This window comes from Carassius gibelio, chromosome A15 (genome assembly GCF_023724105.1).
Source record: "Carassius gibelio isolate Cgi1373 ecotype wild population from Czech Republic chromosome A15, carGib1.2-hapl.c, whole genome shotgun sequence".
NCBI lineage: Eukaryota > Metazoa > Chordata > Actinopteri > Cypriniformes > Cyprinidae > Carassius > Carassius gibelio.
The window spans coordinates 14,504,130-14,531,526 of NC_068385.1; the positions used below are offsets into that span (position 1 = coordinate 14,504,130).

Genomic DNA, 27,397 nt, shown 5'->3' on the forward strand with positions numbered 1-27,397 from the left:
CAAATATTCTGTGATAAAGTAATCCATATCAAAACAACGCGATGTCCTTTTTTCACGTTTAATGTGTATGGAAGGCCAAGAGGGTCAAATACACGTGAATTTTAACGCGTCAACAACACGTTAAATACGTGTATTTCATGCGTAGACAACACGTATTTAATATTATTTATTTATCGGCACTGCACAACATGGTAAAGTCATTTATATATTTTTTAATAGCTTCTTAAAATACTATATTACTCCGATATTATATCCAATATTGTTTAACACGTTAAATACATGTTGTTTACACGTGAAAAATCAGCGGGTATTTAACATGTATTTCATGTTGAAATACACGTGAAATACACGTGAAGTACACGTTAAAAATCAGTTTGAAGAGGTCAATTTCATTGGCTGCTGAGGACTTGGGCAAACCACTTCTGTGAGCTTAGAGGGCTGTACCATTCATAGACAGGCAACCACCATTTAACATGCTATAGATCAGCTTATTCAGCTTTATTATTTAGTCTTTTTTTCTTTTCTGTTTTGTATAGCCTATAGAAATAATATATTTAAGTTTCAGTTTTATGAAATATTTATTTTATAATAAATATTAATTAAAATTTTGTGGTGATAGTATAAAGTTTATAAAAGTTACAGTATTTTGTAATGAAACAGGACTTTTTGTTTAGCTCTTGACTCGCCAAAGTATACTATATATAGTGTCCCTTCTTTAATTTTTCAGTAATGTGTGATAACTTAAAATATGTTGTCAGTACTATTAAAATAAGATTACATTGAATGGTATTTAGGAGATTATGGTTTTTGCATGACTTATTTCGCATTCTGCTAGATAACCCTGTCGTAGCTGTTATCATAGCCTAGGCTTTTTATTAAAAAAAGAAAACAGCAAGGGACCATGGAAAAAGACTGTTGCAGGTGTATTTTTTTATGGTATTATTATTTTTATTTTTTTGCAGCAGGGCAACTCAAGAATGTTGGGCACACAAGTACTGTGGCTCTTTTGCCCCATGGCCAAGATGGCCAAGCCAACATCAAAGTTAGTTCACTAACTTTTAATTCTAGTTATTATTATTCTTCTGAGCCAAATTTTAAACACTATCTCCTCCTAGAGCTTTCAAGCTAGAACCACCAAACTCGGGTCAGACCTTCAGACTGGTCTGACTCGGGTTGCTATATCTTTTCTAACTGATTCGGCTTATGGTTTTCGTAAACCAGACTACCAAAACCACCTTAAATCCCATAGACTTTCATTGCGGGGGTACAAACTTTTGAAAAATAAGGCTTATAATATATTTAAGCTGTCTACTACCAGGGCAAACCTTAAAAACTCTCTACTGAGAATACAGCTAAAACCAGCCTAAGCTGATCAGTTGTTTTGGCTAGTCTCCCAAACTGGTTTTTAAGTGGTTTTGACCACTCTCACGCTGGTCTTAGCTGGGTTTTAGCTGGTTTTTACTGAATCCACTGTTTTTAGCTGGTTTTTGCCAGATTCGCATAGAAACATGCTAACAACATGCTAGTTACTCACTAATCAGACTAGAAACATACTTCTAACAAGTTTTAAAGTGGTTTTGGCCACTGTCACGCTGGCCTTAGCTGGTTTTAGGTGGTTTTCTTTACTGAATCAACTGGTTTTAGCTAGATTATCATAGAAACATGTTAATACCATGTTAGTAACTTGTTAATCAGACTAGAAACATACTTCTAACATGGTTTAAAGTGGTTTTGGCCACTGTCAAGCTGGCTTTAGCTGGTCTTAGCTGGTTTAAGGTGGTTTTCTTTAATGAATCAACTGGTTTTAGCTAGATTATCATAAAAACATATTAACAACATGTTAGTAATTTGCTAATCAGTCTAGAAACATACTTCTAACATGGTTTAAAGTGGTTTTGGCCACTGTCACGCTGGCCTTAGCTGGTCTTAGCTGGTTTTAGGTGGTTTTCTTTACTGAATCAACTGGTTTTAGCTAGATTATCATAGAAACATGTTAATACCATGTTAGTAACTTGTTAATCAGACTAGAAACATACTTCTAACATGGTTTAAAGTGGTTTTGGCCACTGTCAAGCTGGCTTTAGCTGGTCTTAGCTGGTTTAAGGTGGTTTTCTTTAATGAATCAACTGGTTTTAGCTAGATTATCATAAAAACATATTAACAACATGTTAGTAATTTGCTAATCAGTCTAGAAACATACTTCTAACATGGTTTAAAGTGGTTTTGGCCACTGTCAAGCTGGCTTTAGCTGGTCTTAGCTGGTTTTAGGTGGTTTTCTTTACTGAATCAACTGGTTTTAGCTAGATTATCATAGAAACATGTTAACAACATGTTAGTAACTTGATAATCAGACTAGAAACATACTTCTAACATGGTTTAAAGTGGTTTTGGCCACTGTCAAGCTGGCTTTAGCTGGTCTTAGCTGGTTTTAGGTGGTTTTCTTTACTGAATCAACTGGTTTTAACTAGATTATCATAGAAACATGTTAATAACATGCTAGTAACTTGCTAATCAGACTAGAAACATACTTCTAACATGGTTTAAAGTGGTTTTGGCCACTGTCAAGCTGGTCTTAGCTGGTTTCTAACTGATTCAACTGGTTTTAGCTCGATTATCATAGAAACATGTTAACAACATGTTAGTAACTTGATAATCATGTCAAAAACATGCTTTTAACATGGTTTTAAAGTAGTTTTGGCCACTGTCACGCTGGTCTTAGCTGGTTTCTAACTGAATCAACTGGTTTTACCTGGATTAGCATAGAAACATGTTAGTCACTTGCTAGCCATGCTAGCCACATGCTAGTCACATTTTAATCATGCTAGCAACATGCTAGTTGTATACTAATCATACTAAAAACATGCTAGAGACATACTAGCAACATGCTAATCATGCTACAAACATGCTAACGACATGCTAGTCACTTGCTAATCATGTTAATACAATGCTAGCAACATGAAAATCATGCTAGAGACATGCTAGCCACATGCTAATCATACTACTAAAATGTTAACAACATGCTAATCATGCTACAAACATGCTAGCCACATGCTAATCATGTTAGCAACATTCTAATCATGCTACAAACATGCTAGCAACATGCTAATCATGCTAGCAAAATGTTAGCGACATGCTAGCAACATGCTAATCATGCTAGAAACATGCTAGCAACATGCTAATCATGCTAGCAAAATGTTAGCGACATGCTAGCAACATGCTAATCATGCTAGCAAAATGTAAGCGATATGCTAGCAACATGCTAATCATGCTAGAAACATGCTAGCAACATGCTAATCATGCTAGCAAAATGTTAGCGACATGCTAGCAACATGCTAATCATGCTAGCAAAATGTTAGCGACATGTTAGCAACATGCTAATCATGCTAGAAACATGCTAGCAACATGCTAATCATGCTAGCAAAATGTTAGCGACATGCTAGCAACATGCTAATCATGCTAGAAACATGCTAACAACATGCTAGAGACATGCTAGCCACATGCTAATCATGCTACTAAAATGTTAACAACATGCTAATCATGCTAGAAACATGCTAGCAACATGCTAATCATGCTAGCAAAATGTTAGCGACATGCTAGCAACATGCTAATCATGCTAGAAACATGTTAACAACATGCTAGAGACATGCTAGCCACATGCTAATCATGCTAGAAACATGTTAGCAACATGCTAATCATGCTACAAACATGCTAGCAACATGCTAATCATGCTAGCAAAATGTTAACGACATGCTAGCAACATGCTAATCATGCTAGAAAAATGCTAACAACATGCTAGCCACATGCTAATCATGCTAGAAACATGCTAGCAACATGCTAATCATGCTAGAAACATGCTAGCAACATGCTAATCATGCTAGCAAAATGTTAGTTACATGCTAACAACATGCTAATCATGCTACAAAAATGCTAGCAACATGCTAGCAACATGCTAATAATACTAGAAACATGTTAGCAAAATGCTAATAATGCTACAAACATGCTAGCGACATGCTAGCAACATGCTAATCATGCTACAAACATATTAGCAACATGCTAATCATGCTAACAAAATGCTAGCGAAATGTTAACAACATGCTAATCATTCTACAAACATGCTAATCATGCTAGCAAAATGCTAGCAAAATGCTAATCATGCTACAAACATGCTAACGACATGCTAGTCACTTGCTAATCAGGTTAATAAAATGCTAGCAACATGAAAATCATGCTAGAGACATGCTAGCCACATGCTAATCATGCTACTAAAATGTTAACAACATGCTAATAATGCTACAAACATGCTAGCAACATGCTAATCATGCTAGCAAAATGTTAGCGACATACTAGCAACATGCTAATCATGCTCGAAACATGCTAACAACATGCTAGCCACATGCTAATCATGCTAGAAACATGTTAGCAACATGCTAATCATGCTACAAACATGCTAGCAACATGCTAATCATGCTAGCAAAATGTTAGCGACATGCTAGCAACATGCTAATCATGCTAGAAACATGCTAGCAAAATGCTAATCATGCTAAAATCATGCTCTCAACATGCTAGAAACATGTTAACAACTTTGTTTATCATGCTAAAGACATGGTAGTCACTTGCTTATAATGCTAGTAATATGTTAATCACTTTCTTTTTTAAACTTCTTAACTTTTCAAACTTTTACATTTTTTAAACTTTTTAAGCTTTTCAAACTTTCTACATTTTTCTAACTTTCTGGCCAGGCTTTTTCAAGCCAACTTAAAGTTTGAAAACAAACTTTACTATCTAGTTATTATTATTCTTCTGAGCCAAATTTTAAACACTATCTCCTCCTAGAGCTTTCAAGCTAGAACCACCAAACTCGGGTCAGACCTTCAGACTGGTCTGACTCGGGTTGCTATATCTTTTCTAACTGATTCGGCTTATGGTTTTCGTAAACCAGACTACCAAAACCACCTTAAATCCCATAGACTTTCATTGCGGGGGTACAAACTTTTGAAAAATAAGGCTTATAATATATTTAAGCTGTCTACTACCAGGGCAAACCTTAAAAACTCTCTACTGAGAATACAGCTAAAACCAGCCTAAGCTGATCAGTTGTTTTGGCTAGTCTCCCAAACTGGTTTTTAAGTGGTTTTGACCACTCTCACGCTGGTCTTAGCTGGGTTTTAGCTGGTTTTTACTGAATCCACTGTTTTTAGCTGGTTTTTGCCAGATTCGCATAGAAACATGCTAACAACATGCTAGTTACTCACTAATCAGACTAGAAACATACTTCTAACAAGTTTTAAAGTGGTTTTGGCCACTGTCACGCTGGCCTTAGCTGGTCTTAGCTGGTTTTAGGTGGTTTTCTTTACTGAATCAACTGGTTTTAGCTAGATTATCATAGAAACATGTTAATACCATGTTAGTAACTTGTTAATCAGACTAGAAACATACTTCTAACATGGTTTAAAGTGGTTTTGGCCACTGTCAAGCTGGCTTTAGCTGGTCTTAGCTGGTTTAAGGTGGTTTTCTTTAATGAATCAACTGGTTTTAGCTAGATTATCATAAAAACATATTAACAACATGTTAGTAATTTGCTAATCAGTCTAGAAACATACTTCTAACATGGTTTAAAGTGGTTTTGGCCACTGTCAAGCTGGCTTTAGCTGGTCTTAGCTGGTTTTAGGTGGTTTTCTTTACTGAATCAACTGGTTTTAGCTAGATTATCATAGAAACATGTTAACAACATGTTAGTAACTTGATAATCAGACTAGAAACATACTTCTAACATGGTTTAAAGTGGTTTTGGCCACTGTCAAGCTGGCTTTAGCTGGTCTTAGCTGGTTTTAGGTGGTTTTCTTTACTGAATCAACTGGTTTTAACTAGATTATCATAGAAACATGTTAATAACATGCTAGTAACTTGCTAATCAGACTAGAAACATACTTCTAACATGGTTTAAAGTGGTTTTGGCCACTGTCAAGCTGGTCTTAGCTGGTTTCTAACTGAATCAACTGGTTTTAGCTCGATTATCATAGAAACATAGCAAAATGTTAGCGACATGCTAGCAACATGCTAATCATGCTAGAAACATGTTAACAACATGCTAGAGACATGCTAGCCACATGCTAATCATGCTAGAAACATGTTAGCAACATGCTAATCATGCTACAAACATGCTAGCAACATGCTAATCATGCTAGCAAAATGTTAACGACATGCTAGCAACATGCTAATCATGCTAGAAAAATGCTAACAACATGCTAGCCATGCTAGCAAAATGTTAGTTACATGCTAACAACATGCTAATCATGCTACAAAAATGCTAGCAACATGCTAGCAACATGCTAATCATACTAGAAACATGTTAGCAAAATGCTAATAATGCTACAAACATGCTAGCGACATGCTAGCAACATGCTAATCATGCTACAAACATATTAGCAACATGCTAATCATGCTAACAAAATGCTAGCGAAATGTTAACAACATGCTAATCATTCTACAAACATGCTAATCATGCTAGCAAAATGCTAGCAAAATGCTAATCATGCTACAAACATGCTAACGACATGCTAGTCACTTGCTAATCATGTTAATAAAATGCTAGCAACATGAAAATCATGCTAGAGACATGCTAGCCACATGCTAATCATGCTACTAAAATGTTAACAACATGCTAATAATGCTACAAACATGCTAGCAACATGCTAATCATGCTAGCAAAATGTTAGCGACATACTAGCAACATGCTAATCATGCTCGAAACATGTTAACAACATGCTAGCCACATGCTAATCATGCTAGAAACATGTTAGCAACATGCTAATCATGCTACAAACATGCTAGCAACATGCTAATCATGCTAGCAAAATGTTAGCGACATGCTAGCAACATGCTAATAATGCTAGAAACATGCTAGCAAAATGCTAATCATGCTAAAATCATGCTCTCAACATGCTAGAAACATGTTAACAACTTTGTTAATCATGCTAAAGACATGGTAGTCACTTGCTTATAATGCTAGTAATATGTTAATCACTTTCTTTTTTAAACTTCTTAACTTTTCAAACTTTTACATTTTTTAAACTTTTTAAGCTTTTCAAACTTTCTACATTTTTCTAACTTTCTGGCCAGGCTTTTTCAAGCCAACTTAAAGTTTGAAAACAAACTTTACTATCTAGTTATATGTATTATACTTTTTTGTCTCAACTACTTTTATCTAGAAAACATAAAAATGCAATAGAAATAATATTCACATTAAATGAGAGGCAAATGGCTTAATAACAGTGGGCAAACTATCATACAAATATAGTTCAGTGAAAAAAATCCAAAACTTTAAAGTGAATTATTATCCTCATGTCTAAAACCCTGATCAACAGGGGGTTTATGTAACCTTACTATAGAGGCCTGTATAATTCTATATTGAATATATATTTTAGACTCTTAGTGAATTTGCCTTGTTTTCAGAAAGTACAGTCCATTTGTATAGAAGAACCTTTGATTGACAATTGGCTTTGACCAAATTATTTCTGAGGTGTCTATGATCAATTACAGACAAGAGAAAAGAAAACCATAGCATTTGGACTCTCATTCTGATGGCACCCATTCACTGCAGTCAGAGGATCCACTGGTGAGCAAGTGATATAAGGCAAAATTTCTCCAAATATGTACCAATGAAGTAACAATCTTAATGGCCTTTTCAGCAAATTTTCATGTTTGGTAAACTATTTCTTAAACCATTGTCTTCCCAACATAGCTTTCAATGCCATGGAAATCCAAATGGATATCATAATATTAAATGTGAAGAAAAAGGCAAGTCATCTTGCTATATATATATATATATATATATATATATATATATATATATATATATATATATATACCCGATTTTTTGGCACGCTTATTATGTGCATGCTTTTATATCTCCCTCTGTTGCAGACACAACATCGACAGCCTATAAAATCTTCTTTACTTAAACTGCTTCATCAATCAACACCCATAAGATCTGATCATTTTTGCTCCTCTCACTGAAGTAGTAGTGCTCACAGCAGCTGTAACTAGCTGCCACTCAGTATTGTCTTTTATTATGGTAACACCAAAAGACACCCCAAAACATTTTTGGCATCTGCTTTTAAATCTCTATTTATATGGCAATATTTCTATTCATAAAATATAATATTTAAATGATATTTAAAATTGATATTTATAATTGAGTGGTGTGAAAGTTGACTGATGACATTGCCAAAGGTTTTCAGTGATAGGATAATTATTAATCCTGACCAGATTGTCGTAGTAAGTTAAATAAATAAGCATAATTTAATATATACTTATGTTGCGGTTTGAAAATCGCTGTCAGGAAATGCAACTCATTTGTACAGCGGGCTGCAGTAACACTGAATAAATGAAGGGTGGGCCTACAGCACAGGCTTGACTTACCACCAAGACTTCTAGTTGATTATTTTCTCTTAATCACAGTCTTTGTGCCAGACACGTTGTACCTGTAGTTTAAGTTAAGCGGAAAGCTCAGACAAGACAATCAAAGATCTGAGCTCACCAGTTCCCAATAATTGAGCAGCCTTAATACATTAACTTCTGATGTGTTTCTATGGCAACCATCCAGTAAGCTCGGGGTCTGTATATGCTTTCGCCTGTACCCTATTAGCCTAATATCACAGACCCACTCCTGTCACAATGCATATGTGAGACAGTAATAGGTTGCTCGAACTCAATCTGATGGTAACTTACACTGAAAATGATTCTTATATGTCAGATATAACCAGTGATTTATTTTCTATAGCTTTACCTCGAGGTGGCTTCTATATTTACTCAGATTTCAACATATCAAATGACAATATATTTGTAAATTTAAATCAGCCTTCAATAGGAAAGAAATGGTTTCCTAGTTTAGACTCATTCACCATTGTATAAGGATTCACTGTGCATGAGTTATTAATACGCTTTCACTGTGCATGTTTTGTTTTTGGCTTGTTATGTCAGGATGAGTTTGTTCCACTGCTAAAAATGTGTGTGTGTGTGTGTGTGTGTGCGTGTGTGTCTGTGTGTGTTTTTGATTATGTGTTTTCTTAATCTAAAACAAAAACAACATTAAAATAGAAATACTTTTGTAAAAACTGTTGTAATCATAGTATTATCAAAGGAAATAAACAGAAAAAAAAAAATATATATATATATATCCAGGGACGCTTTCAGAGTCTCAATAGATTTAAATAGTTCAACAGTGTGATGTTCCACTGCATGTGGCTATTAATCATTATATTGAATATATATTTTTATATTAAATTAAATTTAGAAATTAATTTTTATTATTATTATTAATTGGCTATTCGTAAAGAATAGTAGCTACATAGAGGAAATGTTCGAGGAGCGCTCGTGACACCTGTAGGCTGAAAGGGGCGTGGCTTCAGCACACATTAGTCTTGCGAGGGGATTCACGCTCAGGTGACAGACGCGACTGGTACCGTCCAACAACAGCCAGAAACTTCACTTATGAGTGAAAATGCTAGCGTAACTTTTCGAAGAGAGTTTATTTAGAAAAAAAGAACCACCAAAGCATTCCAAAGAGCCCTTCTCCAGATGCCGTCCGCTGCACGGATGAGAAAAGAGGAGGGAAGGGGATTACATGTACAAGCTGGAGTCTAGTTCTTCTGTCGGGGTTGAGTACACAAAATATTAATTGTAACAACAGAGGGAAGGCAGGAGACAGCTAAGAATAAGAAGAGCGCGGAGTGAGTATCACTGGATGCTGTATGAGTTGTCGCCCGAGCGGAGGCTTCATGACGGGCGATGGAGATGCTGATGGACTGGAGACCTCCAACATTTCTGCTCCTCGCCTTGCTGTGCGTGCTTCCTGGTAAGAGAAATGGGAAGAGAAATATCAGCTAACTCTGTGCAATACTGCATTCTCAAAATCCATGTAGGCAACGTATGTTATGTTGAGCGAACTGTGAGTTAAAAGGGACTGTGTCATAAGTAAAGTCTCAAATCAAATACTTTTGTTCATCTTAGATGATGCATTCATTTTATACAGTTAGATATTGTAGCTAAATGTGTTGAGGGAGAGACCCAATAACAATAGAATCAATAAGAGAATCAGTAATAATAAAATAACCCATGTAGAACTCCTCATAATTTGTTTCTAGTTATTAAATATTATTTAAGAAATTGATATTTATTCCTTACTAACAGATGTTATCCTGATGTACGGCCATTGCTCTTATTTGCCTAATGGGAAGTCATCACATTAAGCCTTACTATCTTGAATCCTGATTGTCCCTTATAGTAAATCAGGTGGTAAAATGAAGATTGACACAGTAAAACCATTTGTAGCCAACACCTAAAAGTAGTTGCAGTGTATTCAGGTGTCGTGATATGACTATTGTCCTGATTAATCTCCAACAAGCTTCAAGTCAGAGGATCTTGTAATCCGCTGAATTACTCTGGCATTTTTACAAGCAAGAACAAGGTACGAATACACTCTCAGTGCTGGCTGACAAGTTACAACTGTGCCATTTTGCTACAGATTTCGTTCCTTGAGCTTCAAAACTCCCAATTTATCGACAAAGTAGAATATGCTAAAATTGCATTCACATGCCCTCATAGCCTCTTGGATGTTTTGAAACGTAGGGAGCCTTATTAAACTGGTATTGGTTGCTTTGTCAGGGTTTTGGTCTGTGTTTCCAACATGGCAAGTTGCTGATGTGGTACTGTTTCTGTTCCTCCAGGGAGGCACCGTTATTGCATTATATGGAGAGTGTGCCATATAATGGGGAAACTGCCAGATGACATTGCTGTAGCCTGCAAACATTTAGTGGTTTTGTTTGACCTATCGTGTGTGGCCCCAAAAGGATATTGCCACACCATACATGCCGCCTTGCAAAATTACTACATTGCACAGTTCATTATTATTATTATTATTTTTTTTTGTGGTAGCCTGTAGAATACTATGCTTGATACTGAACTTATTTCATTTTTTGAGAAACATTTAATAACTAGTTCACCCAATAAAATGAAAATGGTTTAACAGTTTACTCACCCATAAGACTTTGATCTTCGAAACGAATATTAAAATATTTTTTAAGAATCCTGAGACATTTCTGTCCCTCCATTGAAAGTTCAGGTAAGATATTACTCAGGTAAGATCCAACTTATAAAGTCCATGGATGGGTTAAATGCAGAGCACAAATTCTGAGTATGGGACACCATACTCGGACACACGTCACTTCACTTTTACTTTCAACAAATGTCTGAAGTGATAAGAGATATTCTCAAAATGTGTAGAGCTAACTGACCGATCTAAGTAATGTAATGCGATATGATTGGTTTATATCAGTGATTCCCAACCTTTTTCAACTCGCGGCCCACACAACCGAACACATATGTTTGTGTGGCCCACTGCAAACAAATTAACTTAACCCTCTATTGTTGGGTTAATAACTTAGTACTCAGAAGCTAGATTGTTAACTTGTCTTTACTGAATCAACTGGCAATGAACAGAAAACAACTGCTGTTGGTTCTGTAACCTATGCAGCAAAAATATCTAAGATAAAATGTTGATTTATTCTTAAACAAATCAGCGAGCTTGAATAGGGGAAGCATAGTTACAGTTTAATATTTTTTTTGTTATTAAAAACGTACATGTTTGAGCTTCCGTGTTTACCATATTTGATGTGCTCCGTGTGTGTCGATCATTGGTTAGATATGAATAAAAGCTTAAATTAAATCTGTTCATCATATAAATCAATCGTAAATCACAAGACTTTAAGTAAACCACTAGATTCTTATTTCAAGTTAAGTTTTGGTTTCCCGGACTTCAAATGGAGGAAACGGAAACCACTCAGATTTAATTAAAATGTATAAACATTTGTGTTTTGAAAATGAACCAAACTCTTTTGTTCACTTAAATGATCCCTTTAAGTCTTGAAGGTGGTCTGAAGGTTACGTTCTGTATGTAGACTGTAAATTTAGACACAATCCCTTATTTAGTATTAACAATGAAACATCAGTTTGGCTTATTAATTCCTGCTGTGAACTAAAATCTTCTGAAAATAAAAATGCCCAGGTTTTGAATGCCATTTATCAAGCGCTTTTTCATCCATACAAGCTTAAATACACTCCATACCGATTTAAAGGAAAAGCCCCACAGGAGATGGCTTAAGTCCCTTGAAGTGTTCAGCTGTGGTCACTGTGATGCAGGGCTACACCTTCTTGTGTTCCTACAACCTTTGTGCAAATAGTGTTAGTGTAGATCCTTTCCTAGAAGGTGGAAGATAATTGTGTTTGTACTTTAAAAAAGATCGTAATAAATCTAACATTTAATACTTTGCTAAATTATCATCTTTAGCAATTAAAATCTAATCAAATAATTGGTTACTCCAGGCACTAAATCACCTGTAGCAAATTGCGGCATGTTTAAACAAACTGTTTCATCCTCTGTGAAAAGCCAGAGGTGGATAATCAATGGCTGCAATTGAGTGTGGATCACTGGGCCTTCACAACAGAGATCTTTAGAAATGGTAATGCTCACCTACCAGAGGCAATTATGTTTGCCCCCTGTGCAGCAAAGAAGATTCAATAGTGGCAAAAATCCATGTTTTATTTCATTAACCCTGCCACCGTTCTATTGTTGAAATCAGTCTTTTGATTTGTACTGGTACAGATATTTTTGCATTACTTTCTTGTTGCTTTCACATGTGATAATGTAAATTTGTCCACTAGCTGTGCAAATATACATATGATAAATAATATTTGACCCCGGACCACAATTCCAGTCATAAGGATCAATTTCTCGAAATTAAGATTTATACATAACCTGACAGCTGAATAAATAAGCAATAAGATTGTTAGGATAGGACAATATTCAACCGAGATACAACTATTTGAAAATCTGAGGGTGCAAAAAAATCTAAATATTGAGAAAGTCACCTTTAAAGTTGTCCAAATGAAGTTCTTAGCCATGAAAAATTAAGTTTTTATATATTTACGGCAGGAAATTTACAAAATATCTTCATGGAACTTGATCTTTACCAAATGTCCTAATGATTTTTGGCATAAAAGAAAAATCAATAACTTTGACCCATACAATGTACAGTAGTTTTGGCAATTATATAACAAATATACCCCAGCGACTTGGTTTTGTGGTCCAAGGTCACATATAGCAAATCTCAGCTGGATGACAAATTTCTGCTGTTATACAACACATCCCTATTTACATATATCTTGAATTTGCTATATAGTATATCTATATCTCTATATGTGCAGTCCTTAATATCTCCAGGATTTACCAGGAAACTATACGGCTGACAACCATTAAGCCCACATTCATCTGTCAAGAAATATACAGACAAATCTGAGACAAGAGACAGATTCAGCTCTCATTAATGCTTTTGAAGAGATACAGCATCTCATGTAAGTGCTGCTGTATCACACCTGCAGCCCCGTTGCCCTCCCCCTCTCTCTGGCACCTGCGGGAAGTAAAGCAGTGAAAGGACAGACGCCCCATCATAGAGTTTTCTCAACATGTATTTTAAATAATTATAATTGCAATCTGTTTATAAACTTGCATGCAATTTCAACAGCAGATGAGCATGGCATCATAGTTGCACTTCCCTCGAGAGCCCGCTGTGTGTTCAAAGGTGCCGGTGTGTCTCTCTCTGGAGCGTAGGCGAGGGCGACGCTGTTTTACAGCAGGTGGAAGTTCAGAGAGTGGATACAGTAATGAGGATCTCTACCATCACAATGAGGCCATGGCTCCTCTGGGCACACTGCTGTGCGCCTCTGTGGGCTTCAGAGACACCTGGGAAACTGCAAACTAGCTGACCACACACTCCAGCATTTGACAAAATATGTCATAGGTACTTCTATATAGTGTCATTGTGTGCTAAGAGTGTGTTTTATGGGGATTATTGGGGAGAAATGGCTATTTCAGCAGGATTAGATACAGAGAAGCTTATCCTTTCATTAGGATGGATGCATCCCTGGCAGTTGGATCAGCTGTCAAGGGCTATATTGATCTAAGTACCACAATAACACATGTGATATTACATGAGGCAGGCGACGCAGAGCTATTTTTAATGTGAATACCATAAAGTATGTGCTTTATAGTACCAGGGCCATGGCTAGGATTTCTGGGCTCTGTGCACTGAATTTGCTATGGGGCCCCCTCAAATCACATTCTGTACGGGGTGGGGGTCACGAATGAAAAAATAATTTTTTTTTAGAATGGTCGCGATTGTAAGATCATGTTCATTGATGGGGGGGTTTGAGATCAGCCCCCCCCCCCCCCTCGCCATGGGTGTCTGTTACTCTGTTCCACTATTACCCCCTGTCCGGCACCCCTGTGTAGGATTAATGTACAGTAGTGAAATTGTACAAAAAAAGTTACGGTAAAATGGCAGCTGTGGTTCTCTGATTTTTACTGTAGAAACGACTGTAGAACTGTAGGTGCAGTTTAGATTTATCATATTTTTACAGTATGTGTGTGTGTATAAATGAATGAATGTATGAATAAATAAATACAGACATACATACATAATAATCCTTAAATACTAAAAACAATGTTGATATACCATATTACTAAAATCTGATCAATAATAATAAAATAAATATTAAAATTCTATAAAAAAATATATAAAATACATCAAATAATTTTTTTTACCATTTTAATATAATATAATAATACTAACTAGCTTACTAGCTTACTAACTAACTGGCTTAAAAACACAAGTGGTAAAGAAAGGGCCACTTTATGAATCAGAGTTCACAAGTAGTTTGTCCACAAGCTAAGGGAAATCCTAATATACAGACATACGCACAAATACAAAAAAACAAGAAGAAACAAGTTATTTCAGTGGTAAACCATCACATGTGAGCTCACTGAGGACATTTTAGGAAGGTCAATTTATGTTTTTTCACTGTATATTATAAGATTACTTTTACTTTTGAATATCCTACAACTTTAAATTTCACAGTATTTTGCTGTAAAATTACATTAAATGTCAAATTAGGTTTATTACAATTTTTCATAGAGTAAGGAAATATACTATTAACCAATTATCATTACTTTAGCATTTTACTGTTGAAATATGTTTATTTTTATAGTGCAATATATTGATTTTTGACCAGTAGTCTAAACCATGTTCATGTAACCTGCTAAACATGATTCTAGAAAAGGGCAAGATTGGACCTGGAGGCACATAATCCCTGTTACCCTGGATAGTCCGAGGGTACGGACAGAAATCTTGTTTTTTTTGGGAGTAGTGACCTGGATTTAGGCAGGCCAGACCTGGTCGAGTGAGGCCAATAAGGGCCTAAAGGATCTGATCCGGGCCAGCCACCTCAGAATACACCAGGAGCAGCTGTTGCACCTTGCAGATTAACGCCACTGATTGTTTTAAGCTTTCATCTGCCCCCCTCCTCGCTCTCACTCTTTCTGATCTGCGACGGAGTCGTCCGTTCCCTTCTCACTTATCGCGGCGGAGCATAACATCTCTCCCCCATCTCTCCTGAGCTCTTATTAAGCCTCCCCCTGCCCTGACGCTACATCTGTGCAGCTGATCCACATCCGTCCGTGCATCCTTCATCGCACTGATGCTACATGACACACATCTTGTGAGGAGAGCTGTGTGTGTTTAACTCTTATCTAGGAGAGCTTTTTATTACGTCGTCCCTCTGATAGTAGTAGCAATTACTCTGATGTGCCCGAGGATGAGAAATGGCCATGTGAGATAATATCAAAGGTGGAAGAGGTTGGTCACGCTGTGCACCCATCACCTGCAAATGTAATTAGGTAGAATAATCAGGCATGATGGGACTGATCTCACGGTAATCTGTGTGGGGCAGCATTCCTGCAGCATGAAGCACAGCAATGATTTCATTCTGAATCCCCCAAATAGTAGTTAAAATTCAAAGACATGCTTATGTGCTCATATTTAGTACAACATCATTTTGCGAGTGTGATATTGCCTGTGACAGTTTTATAAACAAAACATTTTCATAATAATGAAGGTTTAGACGAAATATATATTGAATAATTGGACATAATATCCTTAGTTTAGAAAGATTTTATTTTTTAGAGATACACAAACACACACACACACACACACACACACACAGAATTTAATAATTAAATGAACCGATTAAATACATGAAATTGACCAAAATTCTACTTTGTTATGTCTCTGGAATAAATTACAGTTAAAATACAAAGCATTCAGTATAACATGCACAAATATTTTACATTATTACAATTTTACTGTATTTTTAATCATATCAATTCAGCTTGGTGACCATAAGAGACTTCTTTCAAAAACATTAAAAAAAATCTTACTGAGCCCAAACAATGTTTAATTTTATAAAGACATTTGTGCAGAATATTTATATATATATATATATATATATATATATATATATATATATATATATATACTGTATATAAAAAAAAGGCAGTCTGCAAAAAAAAAAATTACCTCAGGCTCCATAGCCAATTCGGCCTGCTGGAAGTTTGTTGTCATCTTTAAAGTTGTGTTACCTTCTGATTTCTATGTCAGGCCTCAATTTTCCCCAGCTTGGTTGCTAAATTGATGTAGTCCCAGTTCCACGCACAGAGCAGCGTCTGTGAAACCTGCTTGGACCTGATAAGCTCGGCATCCTAGTCTGTGGAGGTTTGGAGTGCTCTACATTCTGATGTGGAAATTGTGCTGTGTACATTGGGCTCAGTGCTGTTTATTAACCATTTGCCCTTAATAATACTGATTGTCAAAGTTTGTAACATAAAGCCTGATAAAAAGCAGTAAAATGCTGCCATCAGTTTCCATAGTTACAGTATGTTCCATAAGCAGAGCAGATAAGAGCTTCTGTTATGGTAAAGAGCGGCTCTCTATTGTGCTTTAGAAATGAGAAGTAAGCAGGCTCCTTGGTAGTCCTTTTTCTCCCTAAAGATTGAATTGCATTTATCTGGCTTATAATATAAACGGCTTCCACATGAACATGAAGTTCGCTGGAGTTTTTTATCTTTCCTTCTAACACATGCACGGTTTCTATTGATATCGATTTGGGTGTTTATCTTATTTCAATTATAGCTAGAGTGGAATAGATATATGAAACATCCATACCAAATTAGATCCTCTATGGAAAATAACCCATAAAAAAACGAAAAACTTCCTTTCTGTGCTATTTTGTGCCGTTTTTTGCAGTGAAAATTTACCTTTTTATTCTTCAAAATTACTGAATATGAACTAAAATTGCAAAATTTCTTGTGATTTTCATCCCAATTTGAGTGTGATTTTAGGATTGAAATGCATTTCTATTCAGGCTTCCCTCATAGACTTTCTTTGAGGCAAATGAAGTAGTGTTTTGGTGAGCATCTATTATTTCTGAGCGGCAGACTGTTACTGTCAAGCGGAGAAGCATGATGGTAATACTTGGGAAAATGTGTGACTACATTAAATGCTCTCTAGGGCATTCAGTTCTAGCAAGACCCCACTTTGCTGTTACTTTAGGGACAGTAACCCATAGTGTCTTTGTTTAGCTAAGGTGAATATGTCTCATGCAAATGTATTGCGAATACAGTACATCTTTCATGCACTAAGAAAACATTATAGAATTTAAAGTGAACTGATGGTGTGATCAATTATTTAGGGAAACGTGTTTCCTCATCATCAGACCCCCACATTTAAGCCTGTAAAGAATTTGGTCATTGGAGGGGAAGAATATTATTATTCTTTAAAAAAAAAAAAGTTTTCCTGTCCAAAATATATGGCAAATTCTGACAAAACAGGACATTTATCCATCATAGCTGGTGTGATGAAGTTCCTTTTTTTTCAACACAGATGGCACTTTTTATAGACAGCATGCATCAGACTTGTTTAGCTTAACAACTTCTGTGTTTTCCTCTGATCTATATTAATATTGCATTTGTATTGTGATAATTCCAGGTAATAGATGTCTTATTTTAAAATGTTGGCTGGTAACCTAGATAACCAAGAGTAGATCTGCTAAAATCCTCCTTGTAGCATGTGAAAGGGGGTTTCCACCCACTGAATTAATAGCAATGCCAAATGCAATTGTACTGGGAATTGAAAAGTCACAGATTAAGAAATGTTGTTCGTTAAGGCCAGAATCGGCCTGTCTTTTTCCTCGTAAAGACAGCTTGGGCTGCTAATGGGATTATAGTGTGAAGAGACAGCTTAGCTACATGGACTAAGGAACATCGTCCAATCCCCTAAGGATCCACAGAATGCCCCTGGAAGACGAAGTCAGGGGGAAGGGTCATCGTTTCTGATCACACTCTTGCACAATGTAACCCACTTACTGTAATCGTACTGGGCGCTAATTGCAGTGTCTTTCACACCACAGAACGACAACAGATCGCCGCTCTACAATACTTACGGTAGCAGAGCTGACTCTTGGCAGCTTTATGAACTGATTTGACCAGCATTATTTATGTATTCAGTAATGATTATATATATATATATAACATTTATACTTTTATTTTCAGTTTTATAATTTTAGTTTAAGCTTTAATGGTAACACTTTAAGGACCAATTCTCACTGTAAGGCATGCATATTACTAGCACTAGTTTATTAGTACTTATAAAGCACATATTAATGCCTTGTTCTGCATACCATATTAGATCCCTTAATCGTATCACATACTTCTATATTTGTATAAATTTATTTTCTTTTTAATTGTAATACTATATTAAATTTCAATTCAGTTAAATTCCGATTTATAATTTTGACGTTTTTCATATAATATTTATATTTTATGTTATTATAGATTTTTTTTGAGTTACTGAAAATTATTTTTAATGGAAGTCGTGGATGGCCATAAATATTCTGAAATCCATACCGGACTAATGCACGTGTGATATGTTAAATATAAAAGCTCAGAGAAACCACCAGTTTTGTAGCAGCATTTTTATAGTGAATCATGTAGAGCACTGAAAATGTATGTTTTTTTCATGTTTTAAATTTAATTCTTTGCAGCTTTCGTGAAAAATACATCGCAAATGCTCAAAATGGACTGAGCATGTCTAATGAGACAAGGTTAATGAGTCAGCGTGATTGTGTCTGATTTAGTATTTATGGTTTTCAAATCCATGATTCAGTAATGATGCGCATGCATCATTATAAATATTTGCATCCATTTTTAGCCTCCTCGTTTTATTGGCCTTGTGTACTGTTGAGGCGCTATTTTCATTTTCCTCAAAATATCTTCGTTATGGTCTGTTATACATTTAAGTCAGGAGTAGAAACAATATGTAAATCAACATGAATGAAAACAAGCTCATATAGAAAGGATTGAAAGTATTCCTTGCGCGCATCGGCAGAAAACAAAACACTTTGTGTAGTGAAGAAGTAGACGTGGGCCTAGGTCAGTATGTCAAATTGAATGCACTTGACCACCATCCCTCAGAGCGTTGTTTTCCTCAAATTTAATTTTGTGCTTCCTGACCATGGTCTATTGCAGGACATATAAACCTATTGTACATTCATAGCTTTGAATGAGAGTCTAAAAGGAGCTCTGTCTACTGTCCTTGATGTCCGTGTGCGTCAGTAAATGAACACCTGCAGATTTCAGCAGATTCCTTTAGTCTGAGACAGTGTTGCATTCAGAGAATAAATAGTCTTGTGTTTGAACATAATGCAGTAGTTCATAATTGTAAGGTTATCATTTAAACAGTAACAGGTTCTAATTTGATATCAGGGTTGCAGACATTTTTGCATTTGAATAAGCTCAAGGCACTGACCAATATTCAACTCATTTTCTTATCACACATTGCGTACTTTGTTTCCAGTTTTGTTTCCATGTCCAGGCAATGTGCGTGCTTACAGGGAAACCTATTACTGTTGTGCCCTTGAGCAAAGCATTTAACCTTAGACTTTTCTGTGATTGGTGTACACTGTGTTTTGGAAGAAGTCACTAATACTCAGCATGCTGCATTTTTTACATCAAGAATATAGTAAAAACATTAACATTACAAAATGTTTTTGCAATTATATCATTACATTACAGTCTTCAGTGTCACATGATAACATTCTAATATGCTGATTTGATGCTCAAACACACTGAAAAACTTTATACTTAATTGTATTGTCAACAGGCTAGCAGATGTGATGTGTAATATCGGTCTGTTAGTTTTATACTTTTTTCTCTGTTTGTATAACTGCAAAGCAATGTGACAATATGCCTCGCTCTGGGCATCCTGAACTGTCTTTTCAGCACAGTCATAAACATGTCAAGTATTTAATAAGATTCATTCATCTTCCGAACTGATTCCTATAGGAAGCTCATTCCAAGCTCATTCATATATGATTTATCATCAAAAGGCAGTATGTGTCTCCAGAAGCAAAACAAAAGATTTAGGGTCCTCACGTTAATGTGTTTCTCAAGTCCTGTTAAAGCCCCTTCACCTGATTTGCGTCTGTGTTTCCCAGTGCAGTCAAATCTTTACTTTTGTCTTTCTAATCTTTACAAGTCTTTACTTTTGAATGATTATTGAACAATTTGTATAGTGTTTGTTGAGAGGTGTACTGCAGCCGTGAGCCGTCACACAAGTCATGAAAGGGCAGCGTGACGAGAGACATCATTGTGTGCGAAAATGCTATGCTTTGTATACATTATGGATGAAGATTCCCTTTCAACACAAAACTGTTTATGTTTTATTTTAGAACTTAGCCATTTAAACCTTGTGTCACTTTAAACTTAATGGGCCACATGTTCAGGTCAGACTAATGATTTCAAAATTATTTTTATTATACACATATCAGAACAGATGCAAAACCATTCAGTTTTTCTTTCTTTTTTCTTTTTTATAAATGAATAATTTTATTAGGCTAGGAAGCATTAAATTGATCAAATAGGCACATTTATCATATTACAAAAATTATATTTCAAATAAATGCTTCCCTTTGACCTTTTTAATTAAAAAAATGTATCACAATTTAAAGCTAAACTATTAATATCACATAAAATAATATCGCAAAACAAAAATATTAAGAACTGTTCTCAATAATGATAATACGATTTTTTTTGCAAATTAGTATGATTTCTGAAGGATCATATGAAACTGAAGACTAAGTAATGGCTGCTGAAAATTCAGTTTTGCCATTACATGGGAAAAAAATATATTATATTAAAATATATTGAAATACAAAACAGTTATTTTAAATTGTAAGTGTTTTTACTTTATAAATGCAGCCTTGCTGAGCAGAAGAGACTTCTCTCAAAAACATAAGAAAATCTACCCAAACTTTTAAACAGTATAGTGTAAGCTTCTAAGCTTGATAGCTACTCTTTTCCATTATGTTGATAGTGTTTTATATATGCAAAATTACTAAATGTTGTTTACATTTGAATGAATCTCATAGGACTGTGTTGCTCACCATATGTTATCTAAATTCTCATCCCTGGAGAGCATTCTAGTAATGGCAACAAATGAAGGCCGATGGTCTGCCATGGGTTTCAGGTTGGGATGGGACCATATTTTTCTAAGTTTTTCTAGCTCTCCACTGGAGCGCATGAAGAAACGCTCCATGTTCTGCATGCTAGCTTTGAGCTCCTCAGCTCTTGCTTGGCAACTGTATAAAACACCTGAGCCTCAGCATGGGGTCCACTCTGTCCCACAGCTGTGCGGGGCAGCCCTGTGGGATTTAGGCACAGACGTCTCGCATTCATCCCAGCTCCCAACGGCCCTCCTCTTCTTCTAGGTTAGATCAAGCATTTTAGTTTTGTTTGTGAGCCATATGTCAAACTTGCATAAACCTTCGCATAATAAGGGAATAATGGCAATAAAATATTTTCTGGATAAAAGAGTTGAGAAATCCCCACCAACAGACTTTGTTATTGATATGGCTGGTGCTGTTGGAGAATAATTATTTTATAAGCCTTTATCGCTTTCATCTCCATATTATTGTATATTTTAGAACGTTATTCAGTCAGGAGCAGTAAGTTAATTTGGGGTTAATATTTAGGACACCAACAGCAGTTGGTAAATTATGTGCTGTCACTTTAAGATACAATGCAAAGATCAAATATAATGATACACATCCCATTTCCTTCTCACCTGTTAAAGTTCACTTATTCACTTAAAGACCTAACCTACTGTTTTCAAGGATACTCACCAAGATGAGTATTTTGTCATACTTTTGCGCAGAGATGCGGCTCAATGTGCACACAGAACACAGCGCTTGAGTACTAAATGGAGTTGTCTTATGGAGTCTTAACTATGGAAAAAAAAAATGTATAGGTTAAAATTTAGGGTTTAGGGTTTGGGACAGCCACCACCCAGTTGAAAATATCCAATAAATAATGATTTTATATATAGTAAGCTTACTATTTTGTTAAATGTGTTCAAACGTATGAAAAATCTGTGTGTAACTCTAAGGAACGTCACTACCGAACACCTTTTTTCTGCAACTAAGCACAGTATGCAAAAATTCTGTAATGTGATGTAGTCGCTACCAAAGCATTAACGAAAAATGTGCATTCACTACTGAAACATGGGATGTTTTGTCAAAAATAAAGTATACTGAAATATCAACTAAGATGTTTTTTTGTTCAATGTATTTTCAAACTAATGAATCCTTAACTTTGAAATCAGTATGATCAACTTTTTGCCTTTTACAAAGAAAAATTGGATTAAAAATACAACAAATCTCATAAATTACACTTGAAATATTGTTAAAAATTTAACTGCAAAAAAAAACAACGAAAACGTACACACACACACACACACATATATATATATACAATGTACTGTAGATGTAAGCTAAATCTTAATAGGCCAATATAACCTTTCTAATTAAATTATTATTTCTGAGCTTCGGTTGTGACAAATTTGGGGAGAGTACACATTTTCTGAAACGTTTTTTCAAGACATTTTTAATGACTTTTGGACCAATTTTGTAGAATGCCCCATATGCAAAAAGGATAATAAAACAAAGATTATTAGAGTATTAGAGTATGTTTTAAAATAAAATACTTTCTACCTCTACAAAATTTGCCATTTCTTTGTAATTATTTGAAAAGTTTCTGGCAATTTCTAGCAACTTCTGAGTGAAAATGATTTCTATACCAACAATCTTTTTTCAGTATTTAATTGAACAATGGCCTAAATAACCTCTCAAACTTTGAAAGATGATGTCAGCTCTGAGGTTGCCATAGCAGCTGTCGGATCTCCCTGGAAATGATACGTCCAAGAGATGAAATGAGTGCATCCATTCCCCTCGCTGATATCTAAATATTTATCCCACTACCTACGATTTCTGTGATTTAGTTAAAGTTTTATTTTTATCTTTTTATAATCCAGACAGCCCACCCTGGAGCCAACCTTCACAGACCTGCGTACGATTAGATGACAGACATCTGATAAGTGTGTACAGATGGAAGGTGTCTAATAAAGCTCATTTCATTACACATGGACACATTCTGATACCAACACACTCATGGATAACAAGTAGTGTCTGCTGTGGATAATAATATTCACTGATAAGAATTCTTATCCATATTTTACTTTTCCCCTTATTGTTATGAAGATCCTTCAGGATGTCAGTTGTGGTTTTTTTTTCTGTGTCCAAACCTATGATTTAACTGTCTTCCTTGAATTCAAAAAGATTCAAAAATATCAATGCAAAGCAAATCATCTCAGAATCAGTTAAGTCAACAGTTTTCTAAATGCACGAGAGAACTGAGGCAACTCTTCTCTCCTGATAGCCTTTTATGGCCATTAAATTTGCTTTGTGACTCCAGCCCTAATCCTATCCTTGTGAATCTCATCTCATCCAGAGTCTGTAATGAGCTTCTCTCCTGACTTTCCTTCACCAGAACCTGATTTTGATGTTACGCGTCAGATGTGCTGCTAGACTTATGGAATAATTCTCCTTGAGCTCACGCTCTATACATAATTCAAGCCCTATCCATCTGCCTGTTGCATGGATTAATATTTTCTGCACAGATTTGTAGGAGGAGATTGTGGCCATATGCTGGAGGCTACGGAGAGACTAGCTTTGTGGAACGGCATCATTTTCTTCCCGTGGACTTGAGTGGCAGAGATGGAGAGCACTTCAGGACCATCACATTCAGGCTGAGTGATGCTCTCCTCACTCCATCAAATCAAAACAAAGCATGTTTGATGAATTTGAGAGCAGCCAGACATATGAACAAATATAATGATCTCGGTGCAGCTCCGATTATTAAAAGCAAGACCGTTTGTAATGTTGCTTAAAGGTGTTATTGAAAATCTATATATCTGGCTGTCTACTCGTGTTTTTATGATCAGTTATTGACTGAACTTGTAGGGTCTATTAACTCTCCATGTATCTTGGTATTATTTCTGTTGTTTGGGTTTCTCTGAAAGGCCAGCCCATGACAGCTTGGGTCATGATGACTGAGAACAAATTATAGTCACATTGATTTAAGACCATATTTACGACTGATAAGTTCTTCGCCAGCCCTGCAGTCGTTCTATTTTAGCTGTTCCCATAATGTCATAATGTCATGTCACAACATATGGCCTCCATTGTACAATGTATTATTTTGAAGATTAATAGTAGCTATCATAGTGGTGTGTGAGAGTGTGTGTGAAAAGAGAGATGAAGAAGAAGAAAGGGGGAAGAAGCTCTGCTAACAACTTGTGAACTGACCACAGAGCCGGCATTTTAAGTCATCACAGACACACTGCTGACCTGAAGGCAGTTTCAAAAGATAGCCAGTGTCTGATATCCCTCATTTTGGTCAAGTTCAGCTGCATGGCATGCATCTTTCATGAACAGGGCAATCCCAGAATGCATTGCCGTTGGCTTACTGAAAAATTCATCCAGGATGTCAGTATGTCAGTTTTTTTTTTCTATCAAGAAATTAATTTTTATTTTATTTTATTTTTTGCAAGGATGCATTAAATTGATCAAAAGTGGCATTTATAATTAAAAAACAAAGATTTTGAAGAATACATAAAAGACCTTGGTAGACCCAGGACACTGTTCCTGATTGTCGTCCCCTGATGACATTCCTGTCTGTGGCCATGTATGCATGAAGAATCGATCTAAACTTGCAGGGATTTAGAGGTCCTTTGATGTGAAAATCGCTTAAAATAGCACTAGAGATTAAACTGATGTAATCCTATTTAAAGGAACCTTTACCAAATGTTTATCATTCAATTGCCATCTGCCAGAAAACTCTTGCTTAACCCACAAACTCCTCCTCTGTTTGAGATGGCATTTATATTTGCAAACTTCACTCAGTGTCACCATATACCGCTGACCTCACTCTCAGCACTCCAAACAAACCCTCTAATAATTAAACCATGCGTTCCTGTAACAATCGAGTCTGAAATCAGATGGGAAGGGTCACTCGTACTCATCAGACCCGAGTTGCTTGAAGTGCTTCCTGATGTGCAGCTGCCCAAGCAGGTATTTCAAGGCTGGCTCAGATCGCTCATGCTAAAGCTTTATCAGACAAACCTTGTGAGCCAGAGACAAGCAAAAGAAGAGATTATATTACAAGACAATGGGTCTCTTTTTAATGAGAGTAGACTCCTATCAACACTCGGTTCAAGGTTGTTGTTTTGTGTGTGTGTGTGTGTGTGTGTGTGTGTGTGCGTGCTTGTTTTTGTGACATATCAGGACACAACTCTGTATAATGACATGGGTATGACACAGGTATTACAAGGAGAGGTTGACTTATGAGGACATAACCCATGTCCCATGTCAAAACGCTTATAAATCACACAGAATGAGTTTTTTGTTTTGAGAAAGTAAAAATGCACAAAGTTTCCTGTGAGGGTTAGGTTTAGATGTAGGGTTGGTGTAGGGCAATAGAATATACAGTTTGTACAGTATAGAAACCATTACGCCTATGGGATGTCACCACTTTTCACAAAAAAAACGTGTGTTTGTGTTTTACATTTCAGGAAGGACATTTGATTAAAGCTGCTTGCCTGTTTTTGAGCACCTGCAATGTGCCATGGGATTTCAGCTTTTACTCTTAGAGTAGGCTTATAAATGGACAATGATGAAGTTAGTTACTTGTAGCCTAGTTGTTGCCTATAAATCCACTTGAATCTTGTACTTCATTACTCAACCCTATGTCATTTAAATCCAAATGCTGGTGTTTTTCTGTGACACACAAAAGAGAATTTGAAAGAATCTTTTGTTTTACTGTATTCTAACATCTGTCCACCTCTGTATTGCAAATCTATTGAAGCTATTTGATAGCTTTGTGTGAACATACAGTTGTTTTTATTGTTTAGCTGTAAACTTGAGAACTCGATCAAATTCTCTTTCAAGATGAATCAGATCAGTCCGATTCGCTGAGGAAAACAAAACAAAAACACTTACAGAATCAGCTGACTCAGTTGTTGTATTAAATTATATACACTAATAAAATCAGTAAGAAATAGGACACATTGTAATGTATTAATATTATGGATTTTTTTTTTTTTTACATGTGTAGTACCTGTATTTTTAATTTTTAATTGCATTGTTTTTTACAGTTAGCCGAAATTTCTGTAAAAATTAATTGATAGATAAAATTGGCAGAAAATTACCAGCACATTTGCATTTTATTTTTATATTTTTATAGTTTGTTTAAAGTATGTTATACACAATTTTATGATAAAATTGGAGTACACTATACTACAAATAAACTATATTTACTGGCATTGATGATTGTATGAAGTATCTTTAACATTCATGAAAATGTCCATTGTACAAAAGGTTCTTTAGGTGATTAAAATATTCTTCACACTAAGAAAAAATGTTTCTTTTAAAAACTGTTCACTGTAGTTTATTTGGTGAACCTAGAATAGTTCTTCTATGGCATCGTGAAAACCTTTATTTTTAAAGACTCTGGATTCAAATCTGCTTAATAGATTGAGATCTGATGTGGATTCTCTTGAATTCACATGAGACTCAGTGGAATTGATATATACCTTGATATAAACTCATCTGTCACCTTTACTTTTAATTCTCATCCTGCAGTACTATGCTGCCCTCACTAGGAGAGCTATTGTAACTGCAATAGTCTGTACTATAATTTATGATCTCCATTTCTATTTAGTGTTTAATTTTAGGGGGTGAAAATTTCCAAAAGATGTCCCACACCCATTGCTTTTGTGCAGCTTCTCCAGTCTTCAGCTTCTGAATGTCCACAGTACTACTGTGCACTATATGTTACAGTGCTGGAAATATCAATCCCAGAGCTCATTGTCAGCTTCAGTCAACAACAGCTGATTGTTTTAACAGTACAAACTGTGCATAGCTTGCTAGCTTCTTCATCAGTATGAAGATCTGAACTTCTAAATGAGTTCATCAGGTCTGTTCTGTGTTGAGTGGCCATGTGGTAATCTTTGAATCAAGGTGTCCATGTCAGACTTTCCACCTTGGTGCAGTGTGT

The 27,397-nt window shown here is 35.8% G+C and overlaps 1 protein-coding gene and 1 long non-coding RNA gene across 6 annotated transcripts in view; both read left to right on the forward strand.

The window, feature by feature from the left end:
- The first annotated feature begins 1,339 nt into the window (after window positions 1-1,339).
- Window positions 1,340-6,020, forward strand: LOC128029290 (uncharacterized). Of its 2 annotated transcripts, none has more exons than XR_008187329.1 (3): window positions 1,340-1,776; window positions 1,941-2,432; window positions 5,341-6,020. It is a non-coding gene; the product is annotated as an uncharacterized LOC128029290 (long non-coding RNA). The 2 variants fall into 2 exon arrangements; XR_008187330.1 differs by having other exon boundaries at window positions 5,505-6,020.
- A 3,384-nt stretch (window positions 6,021-9,404) lies between these two features.
- The window catches only part of LOC128029541 (endothelial cell-selective adhesion molecule), a 31,465-nt gene continuing 13,472 nt past the window's right edge, over window positions 9,405-27,397 (forward strand). For 2 of the 4 annotated variants that reach the window (XM_052617380.1, XM_052617381.1), the window contains exon 1: window positions 9,406-9,856. In XM_052617380.1, coding sequence (XP_052473340.1) covers window positions 9,753-9,856 — 104 coding nt within the window. In that variant the 5' untranslated portion in view covers window positions 9,406-9,752. Of the gene's footprint in view, window positions 9,857-27,397 lie in introns of all 4 variants that reach the window. The other 2 variants (XM_052617379.1, XM_052617382.1) reach the window with 2 other exon arrangements.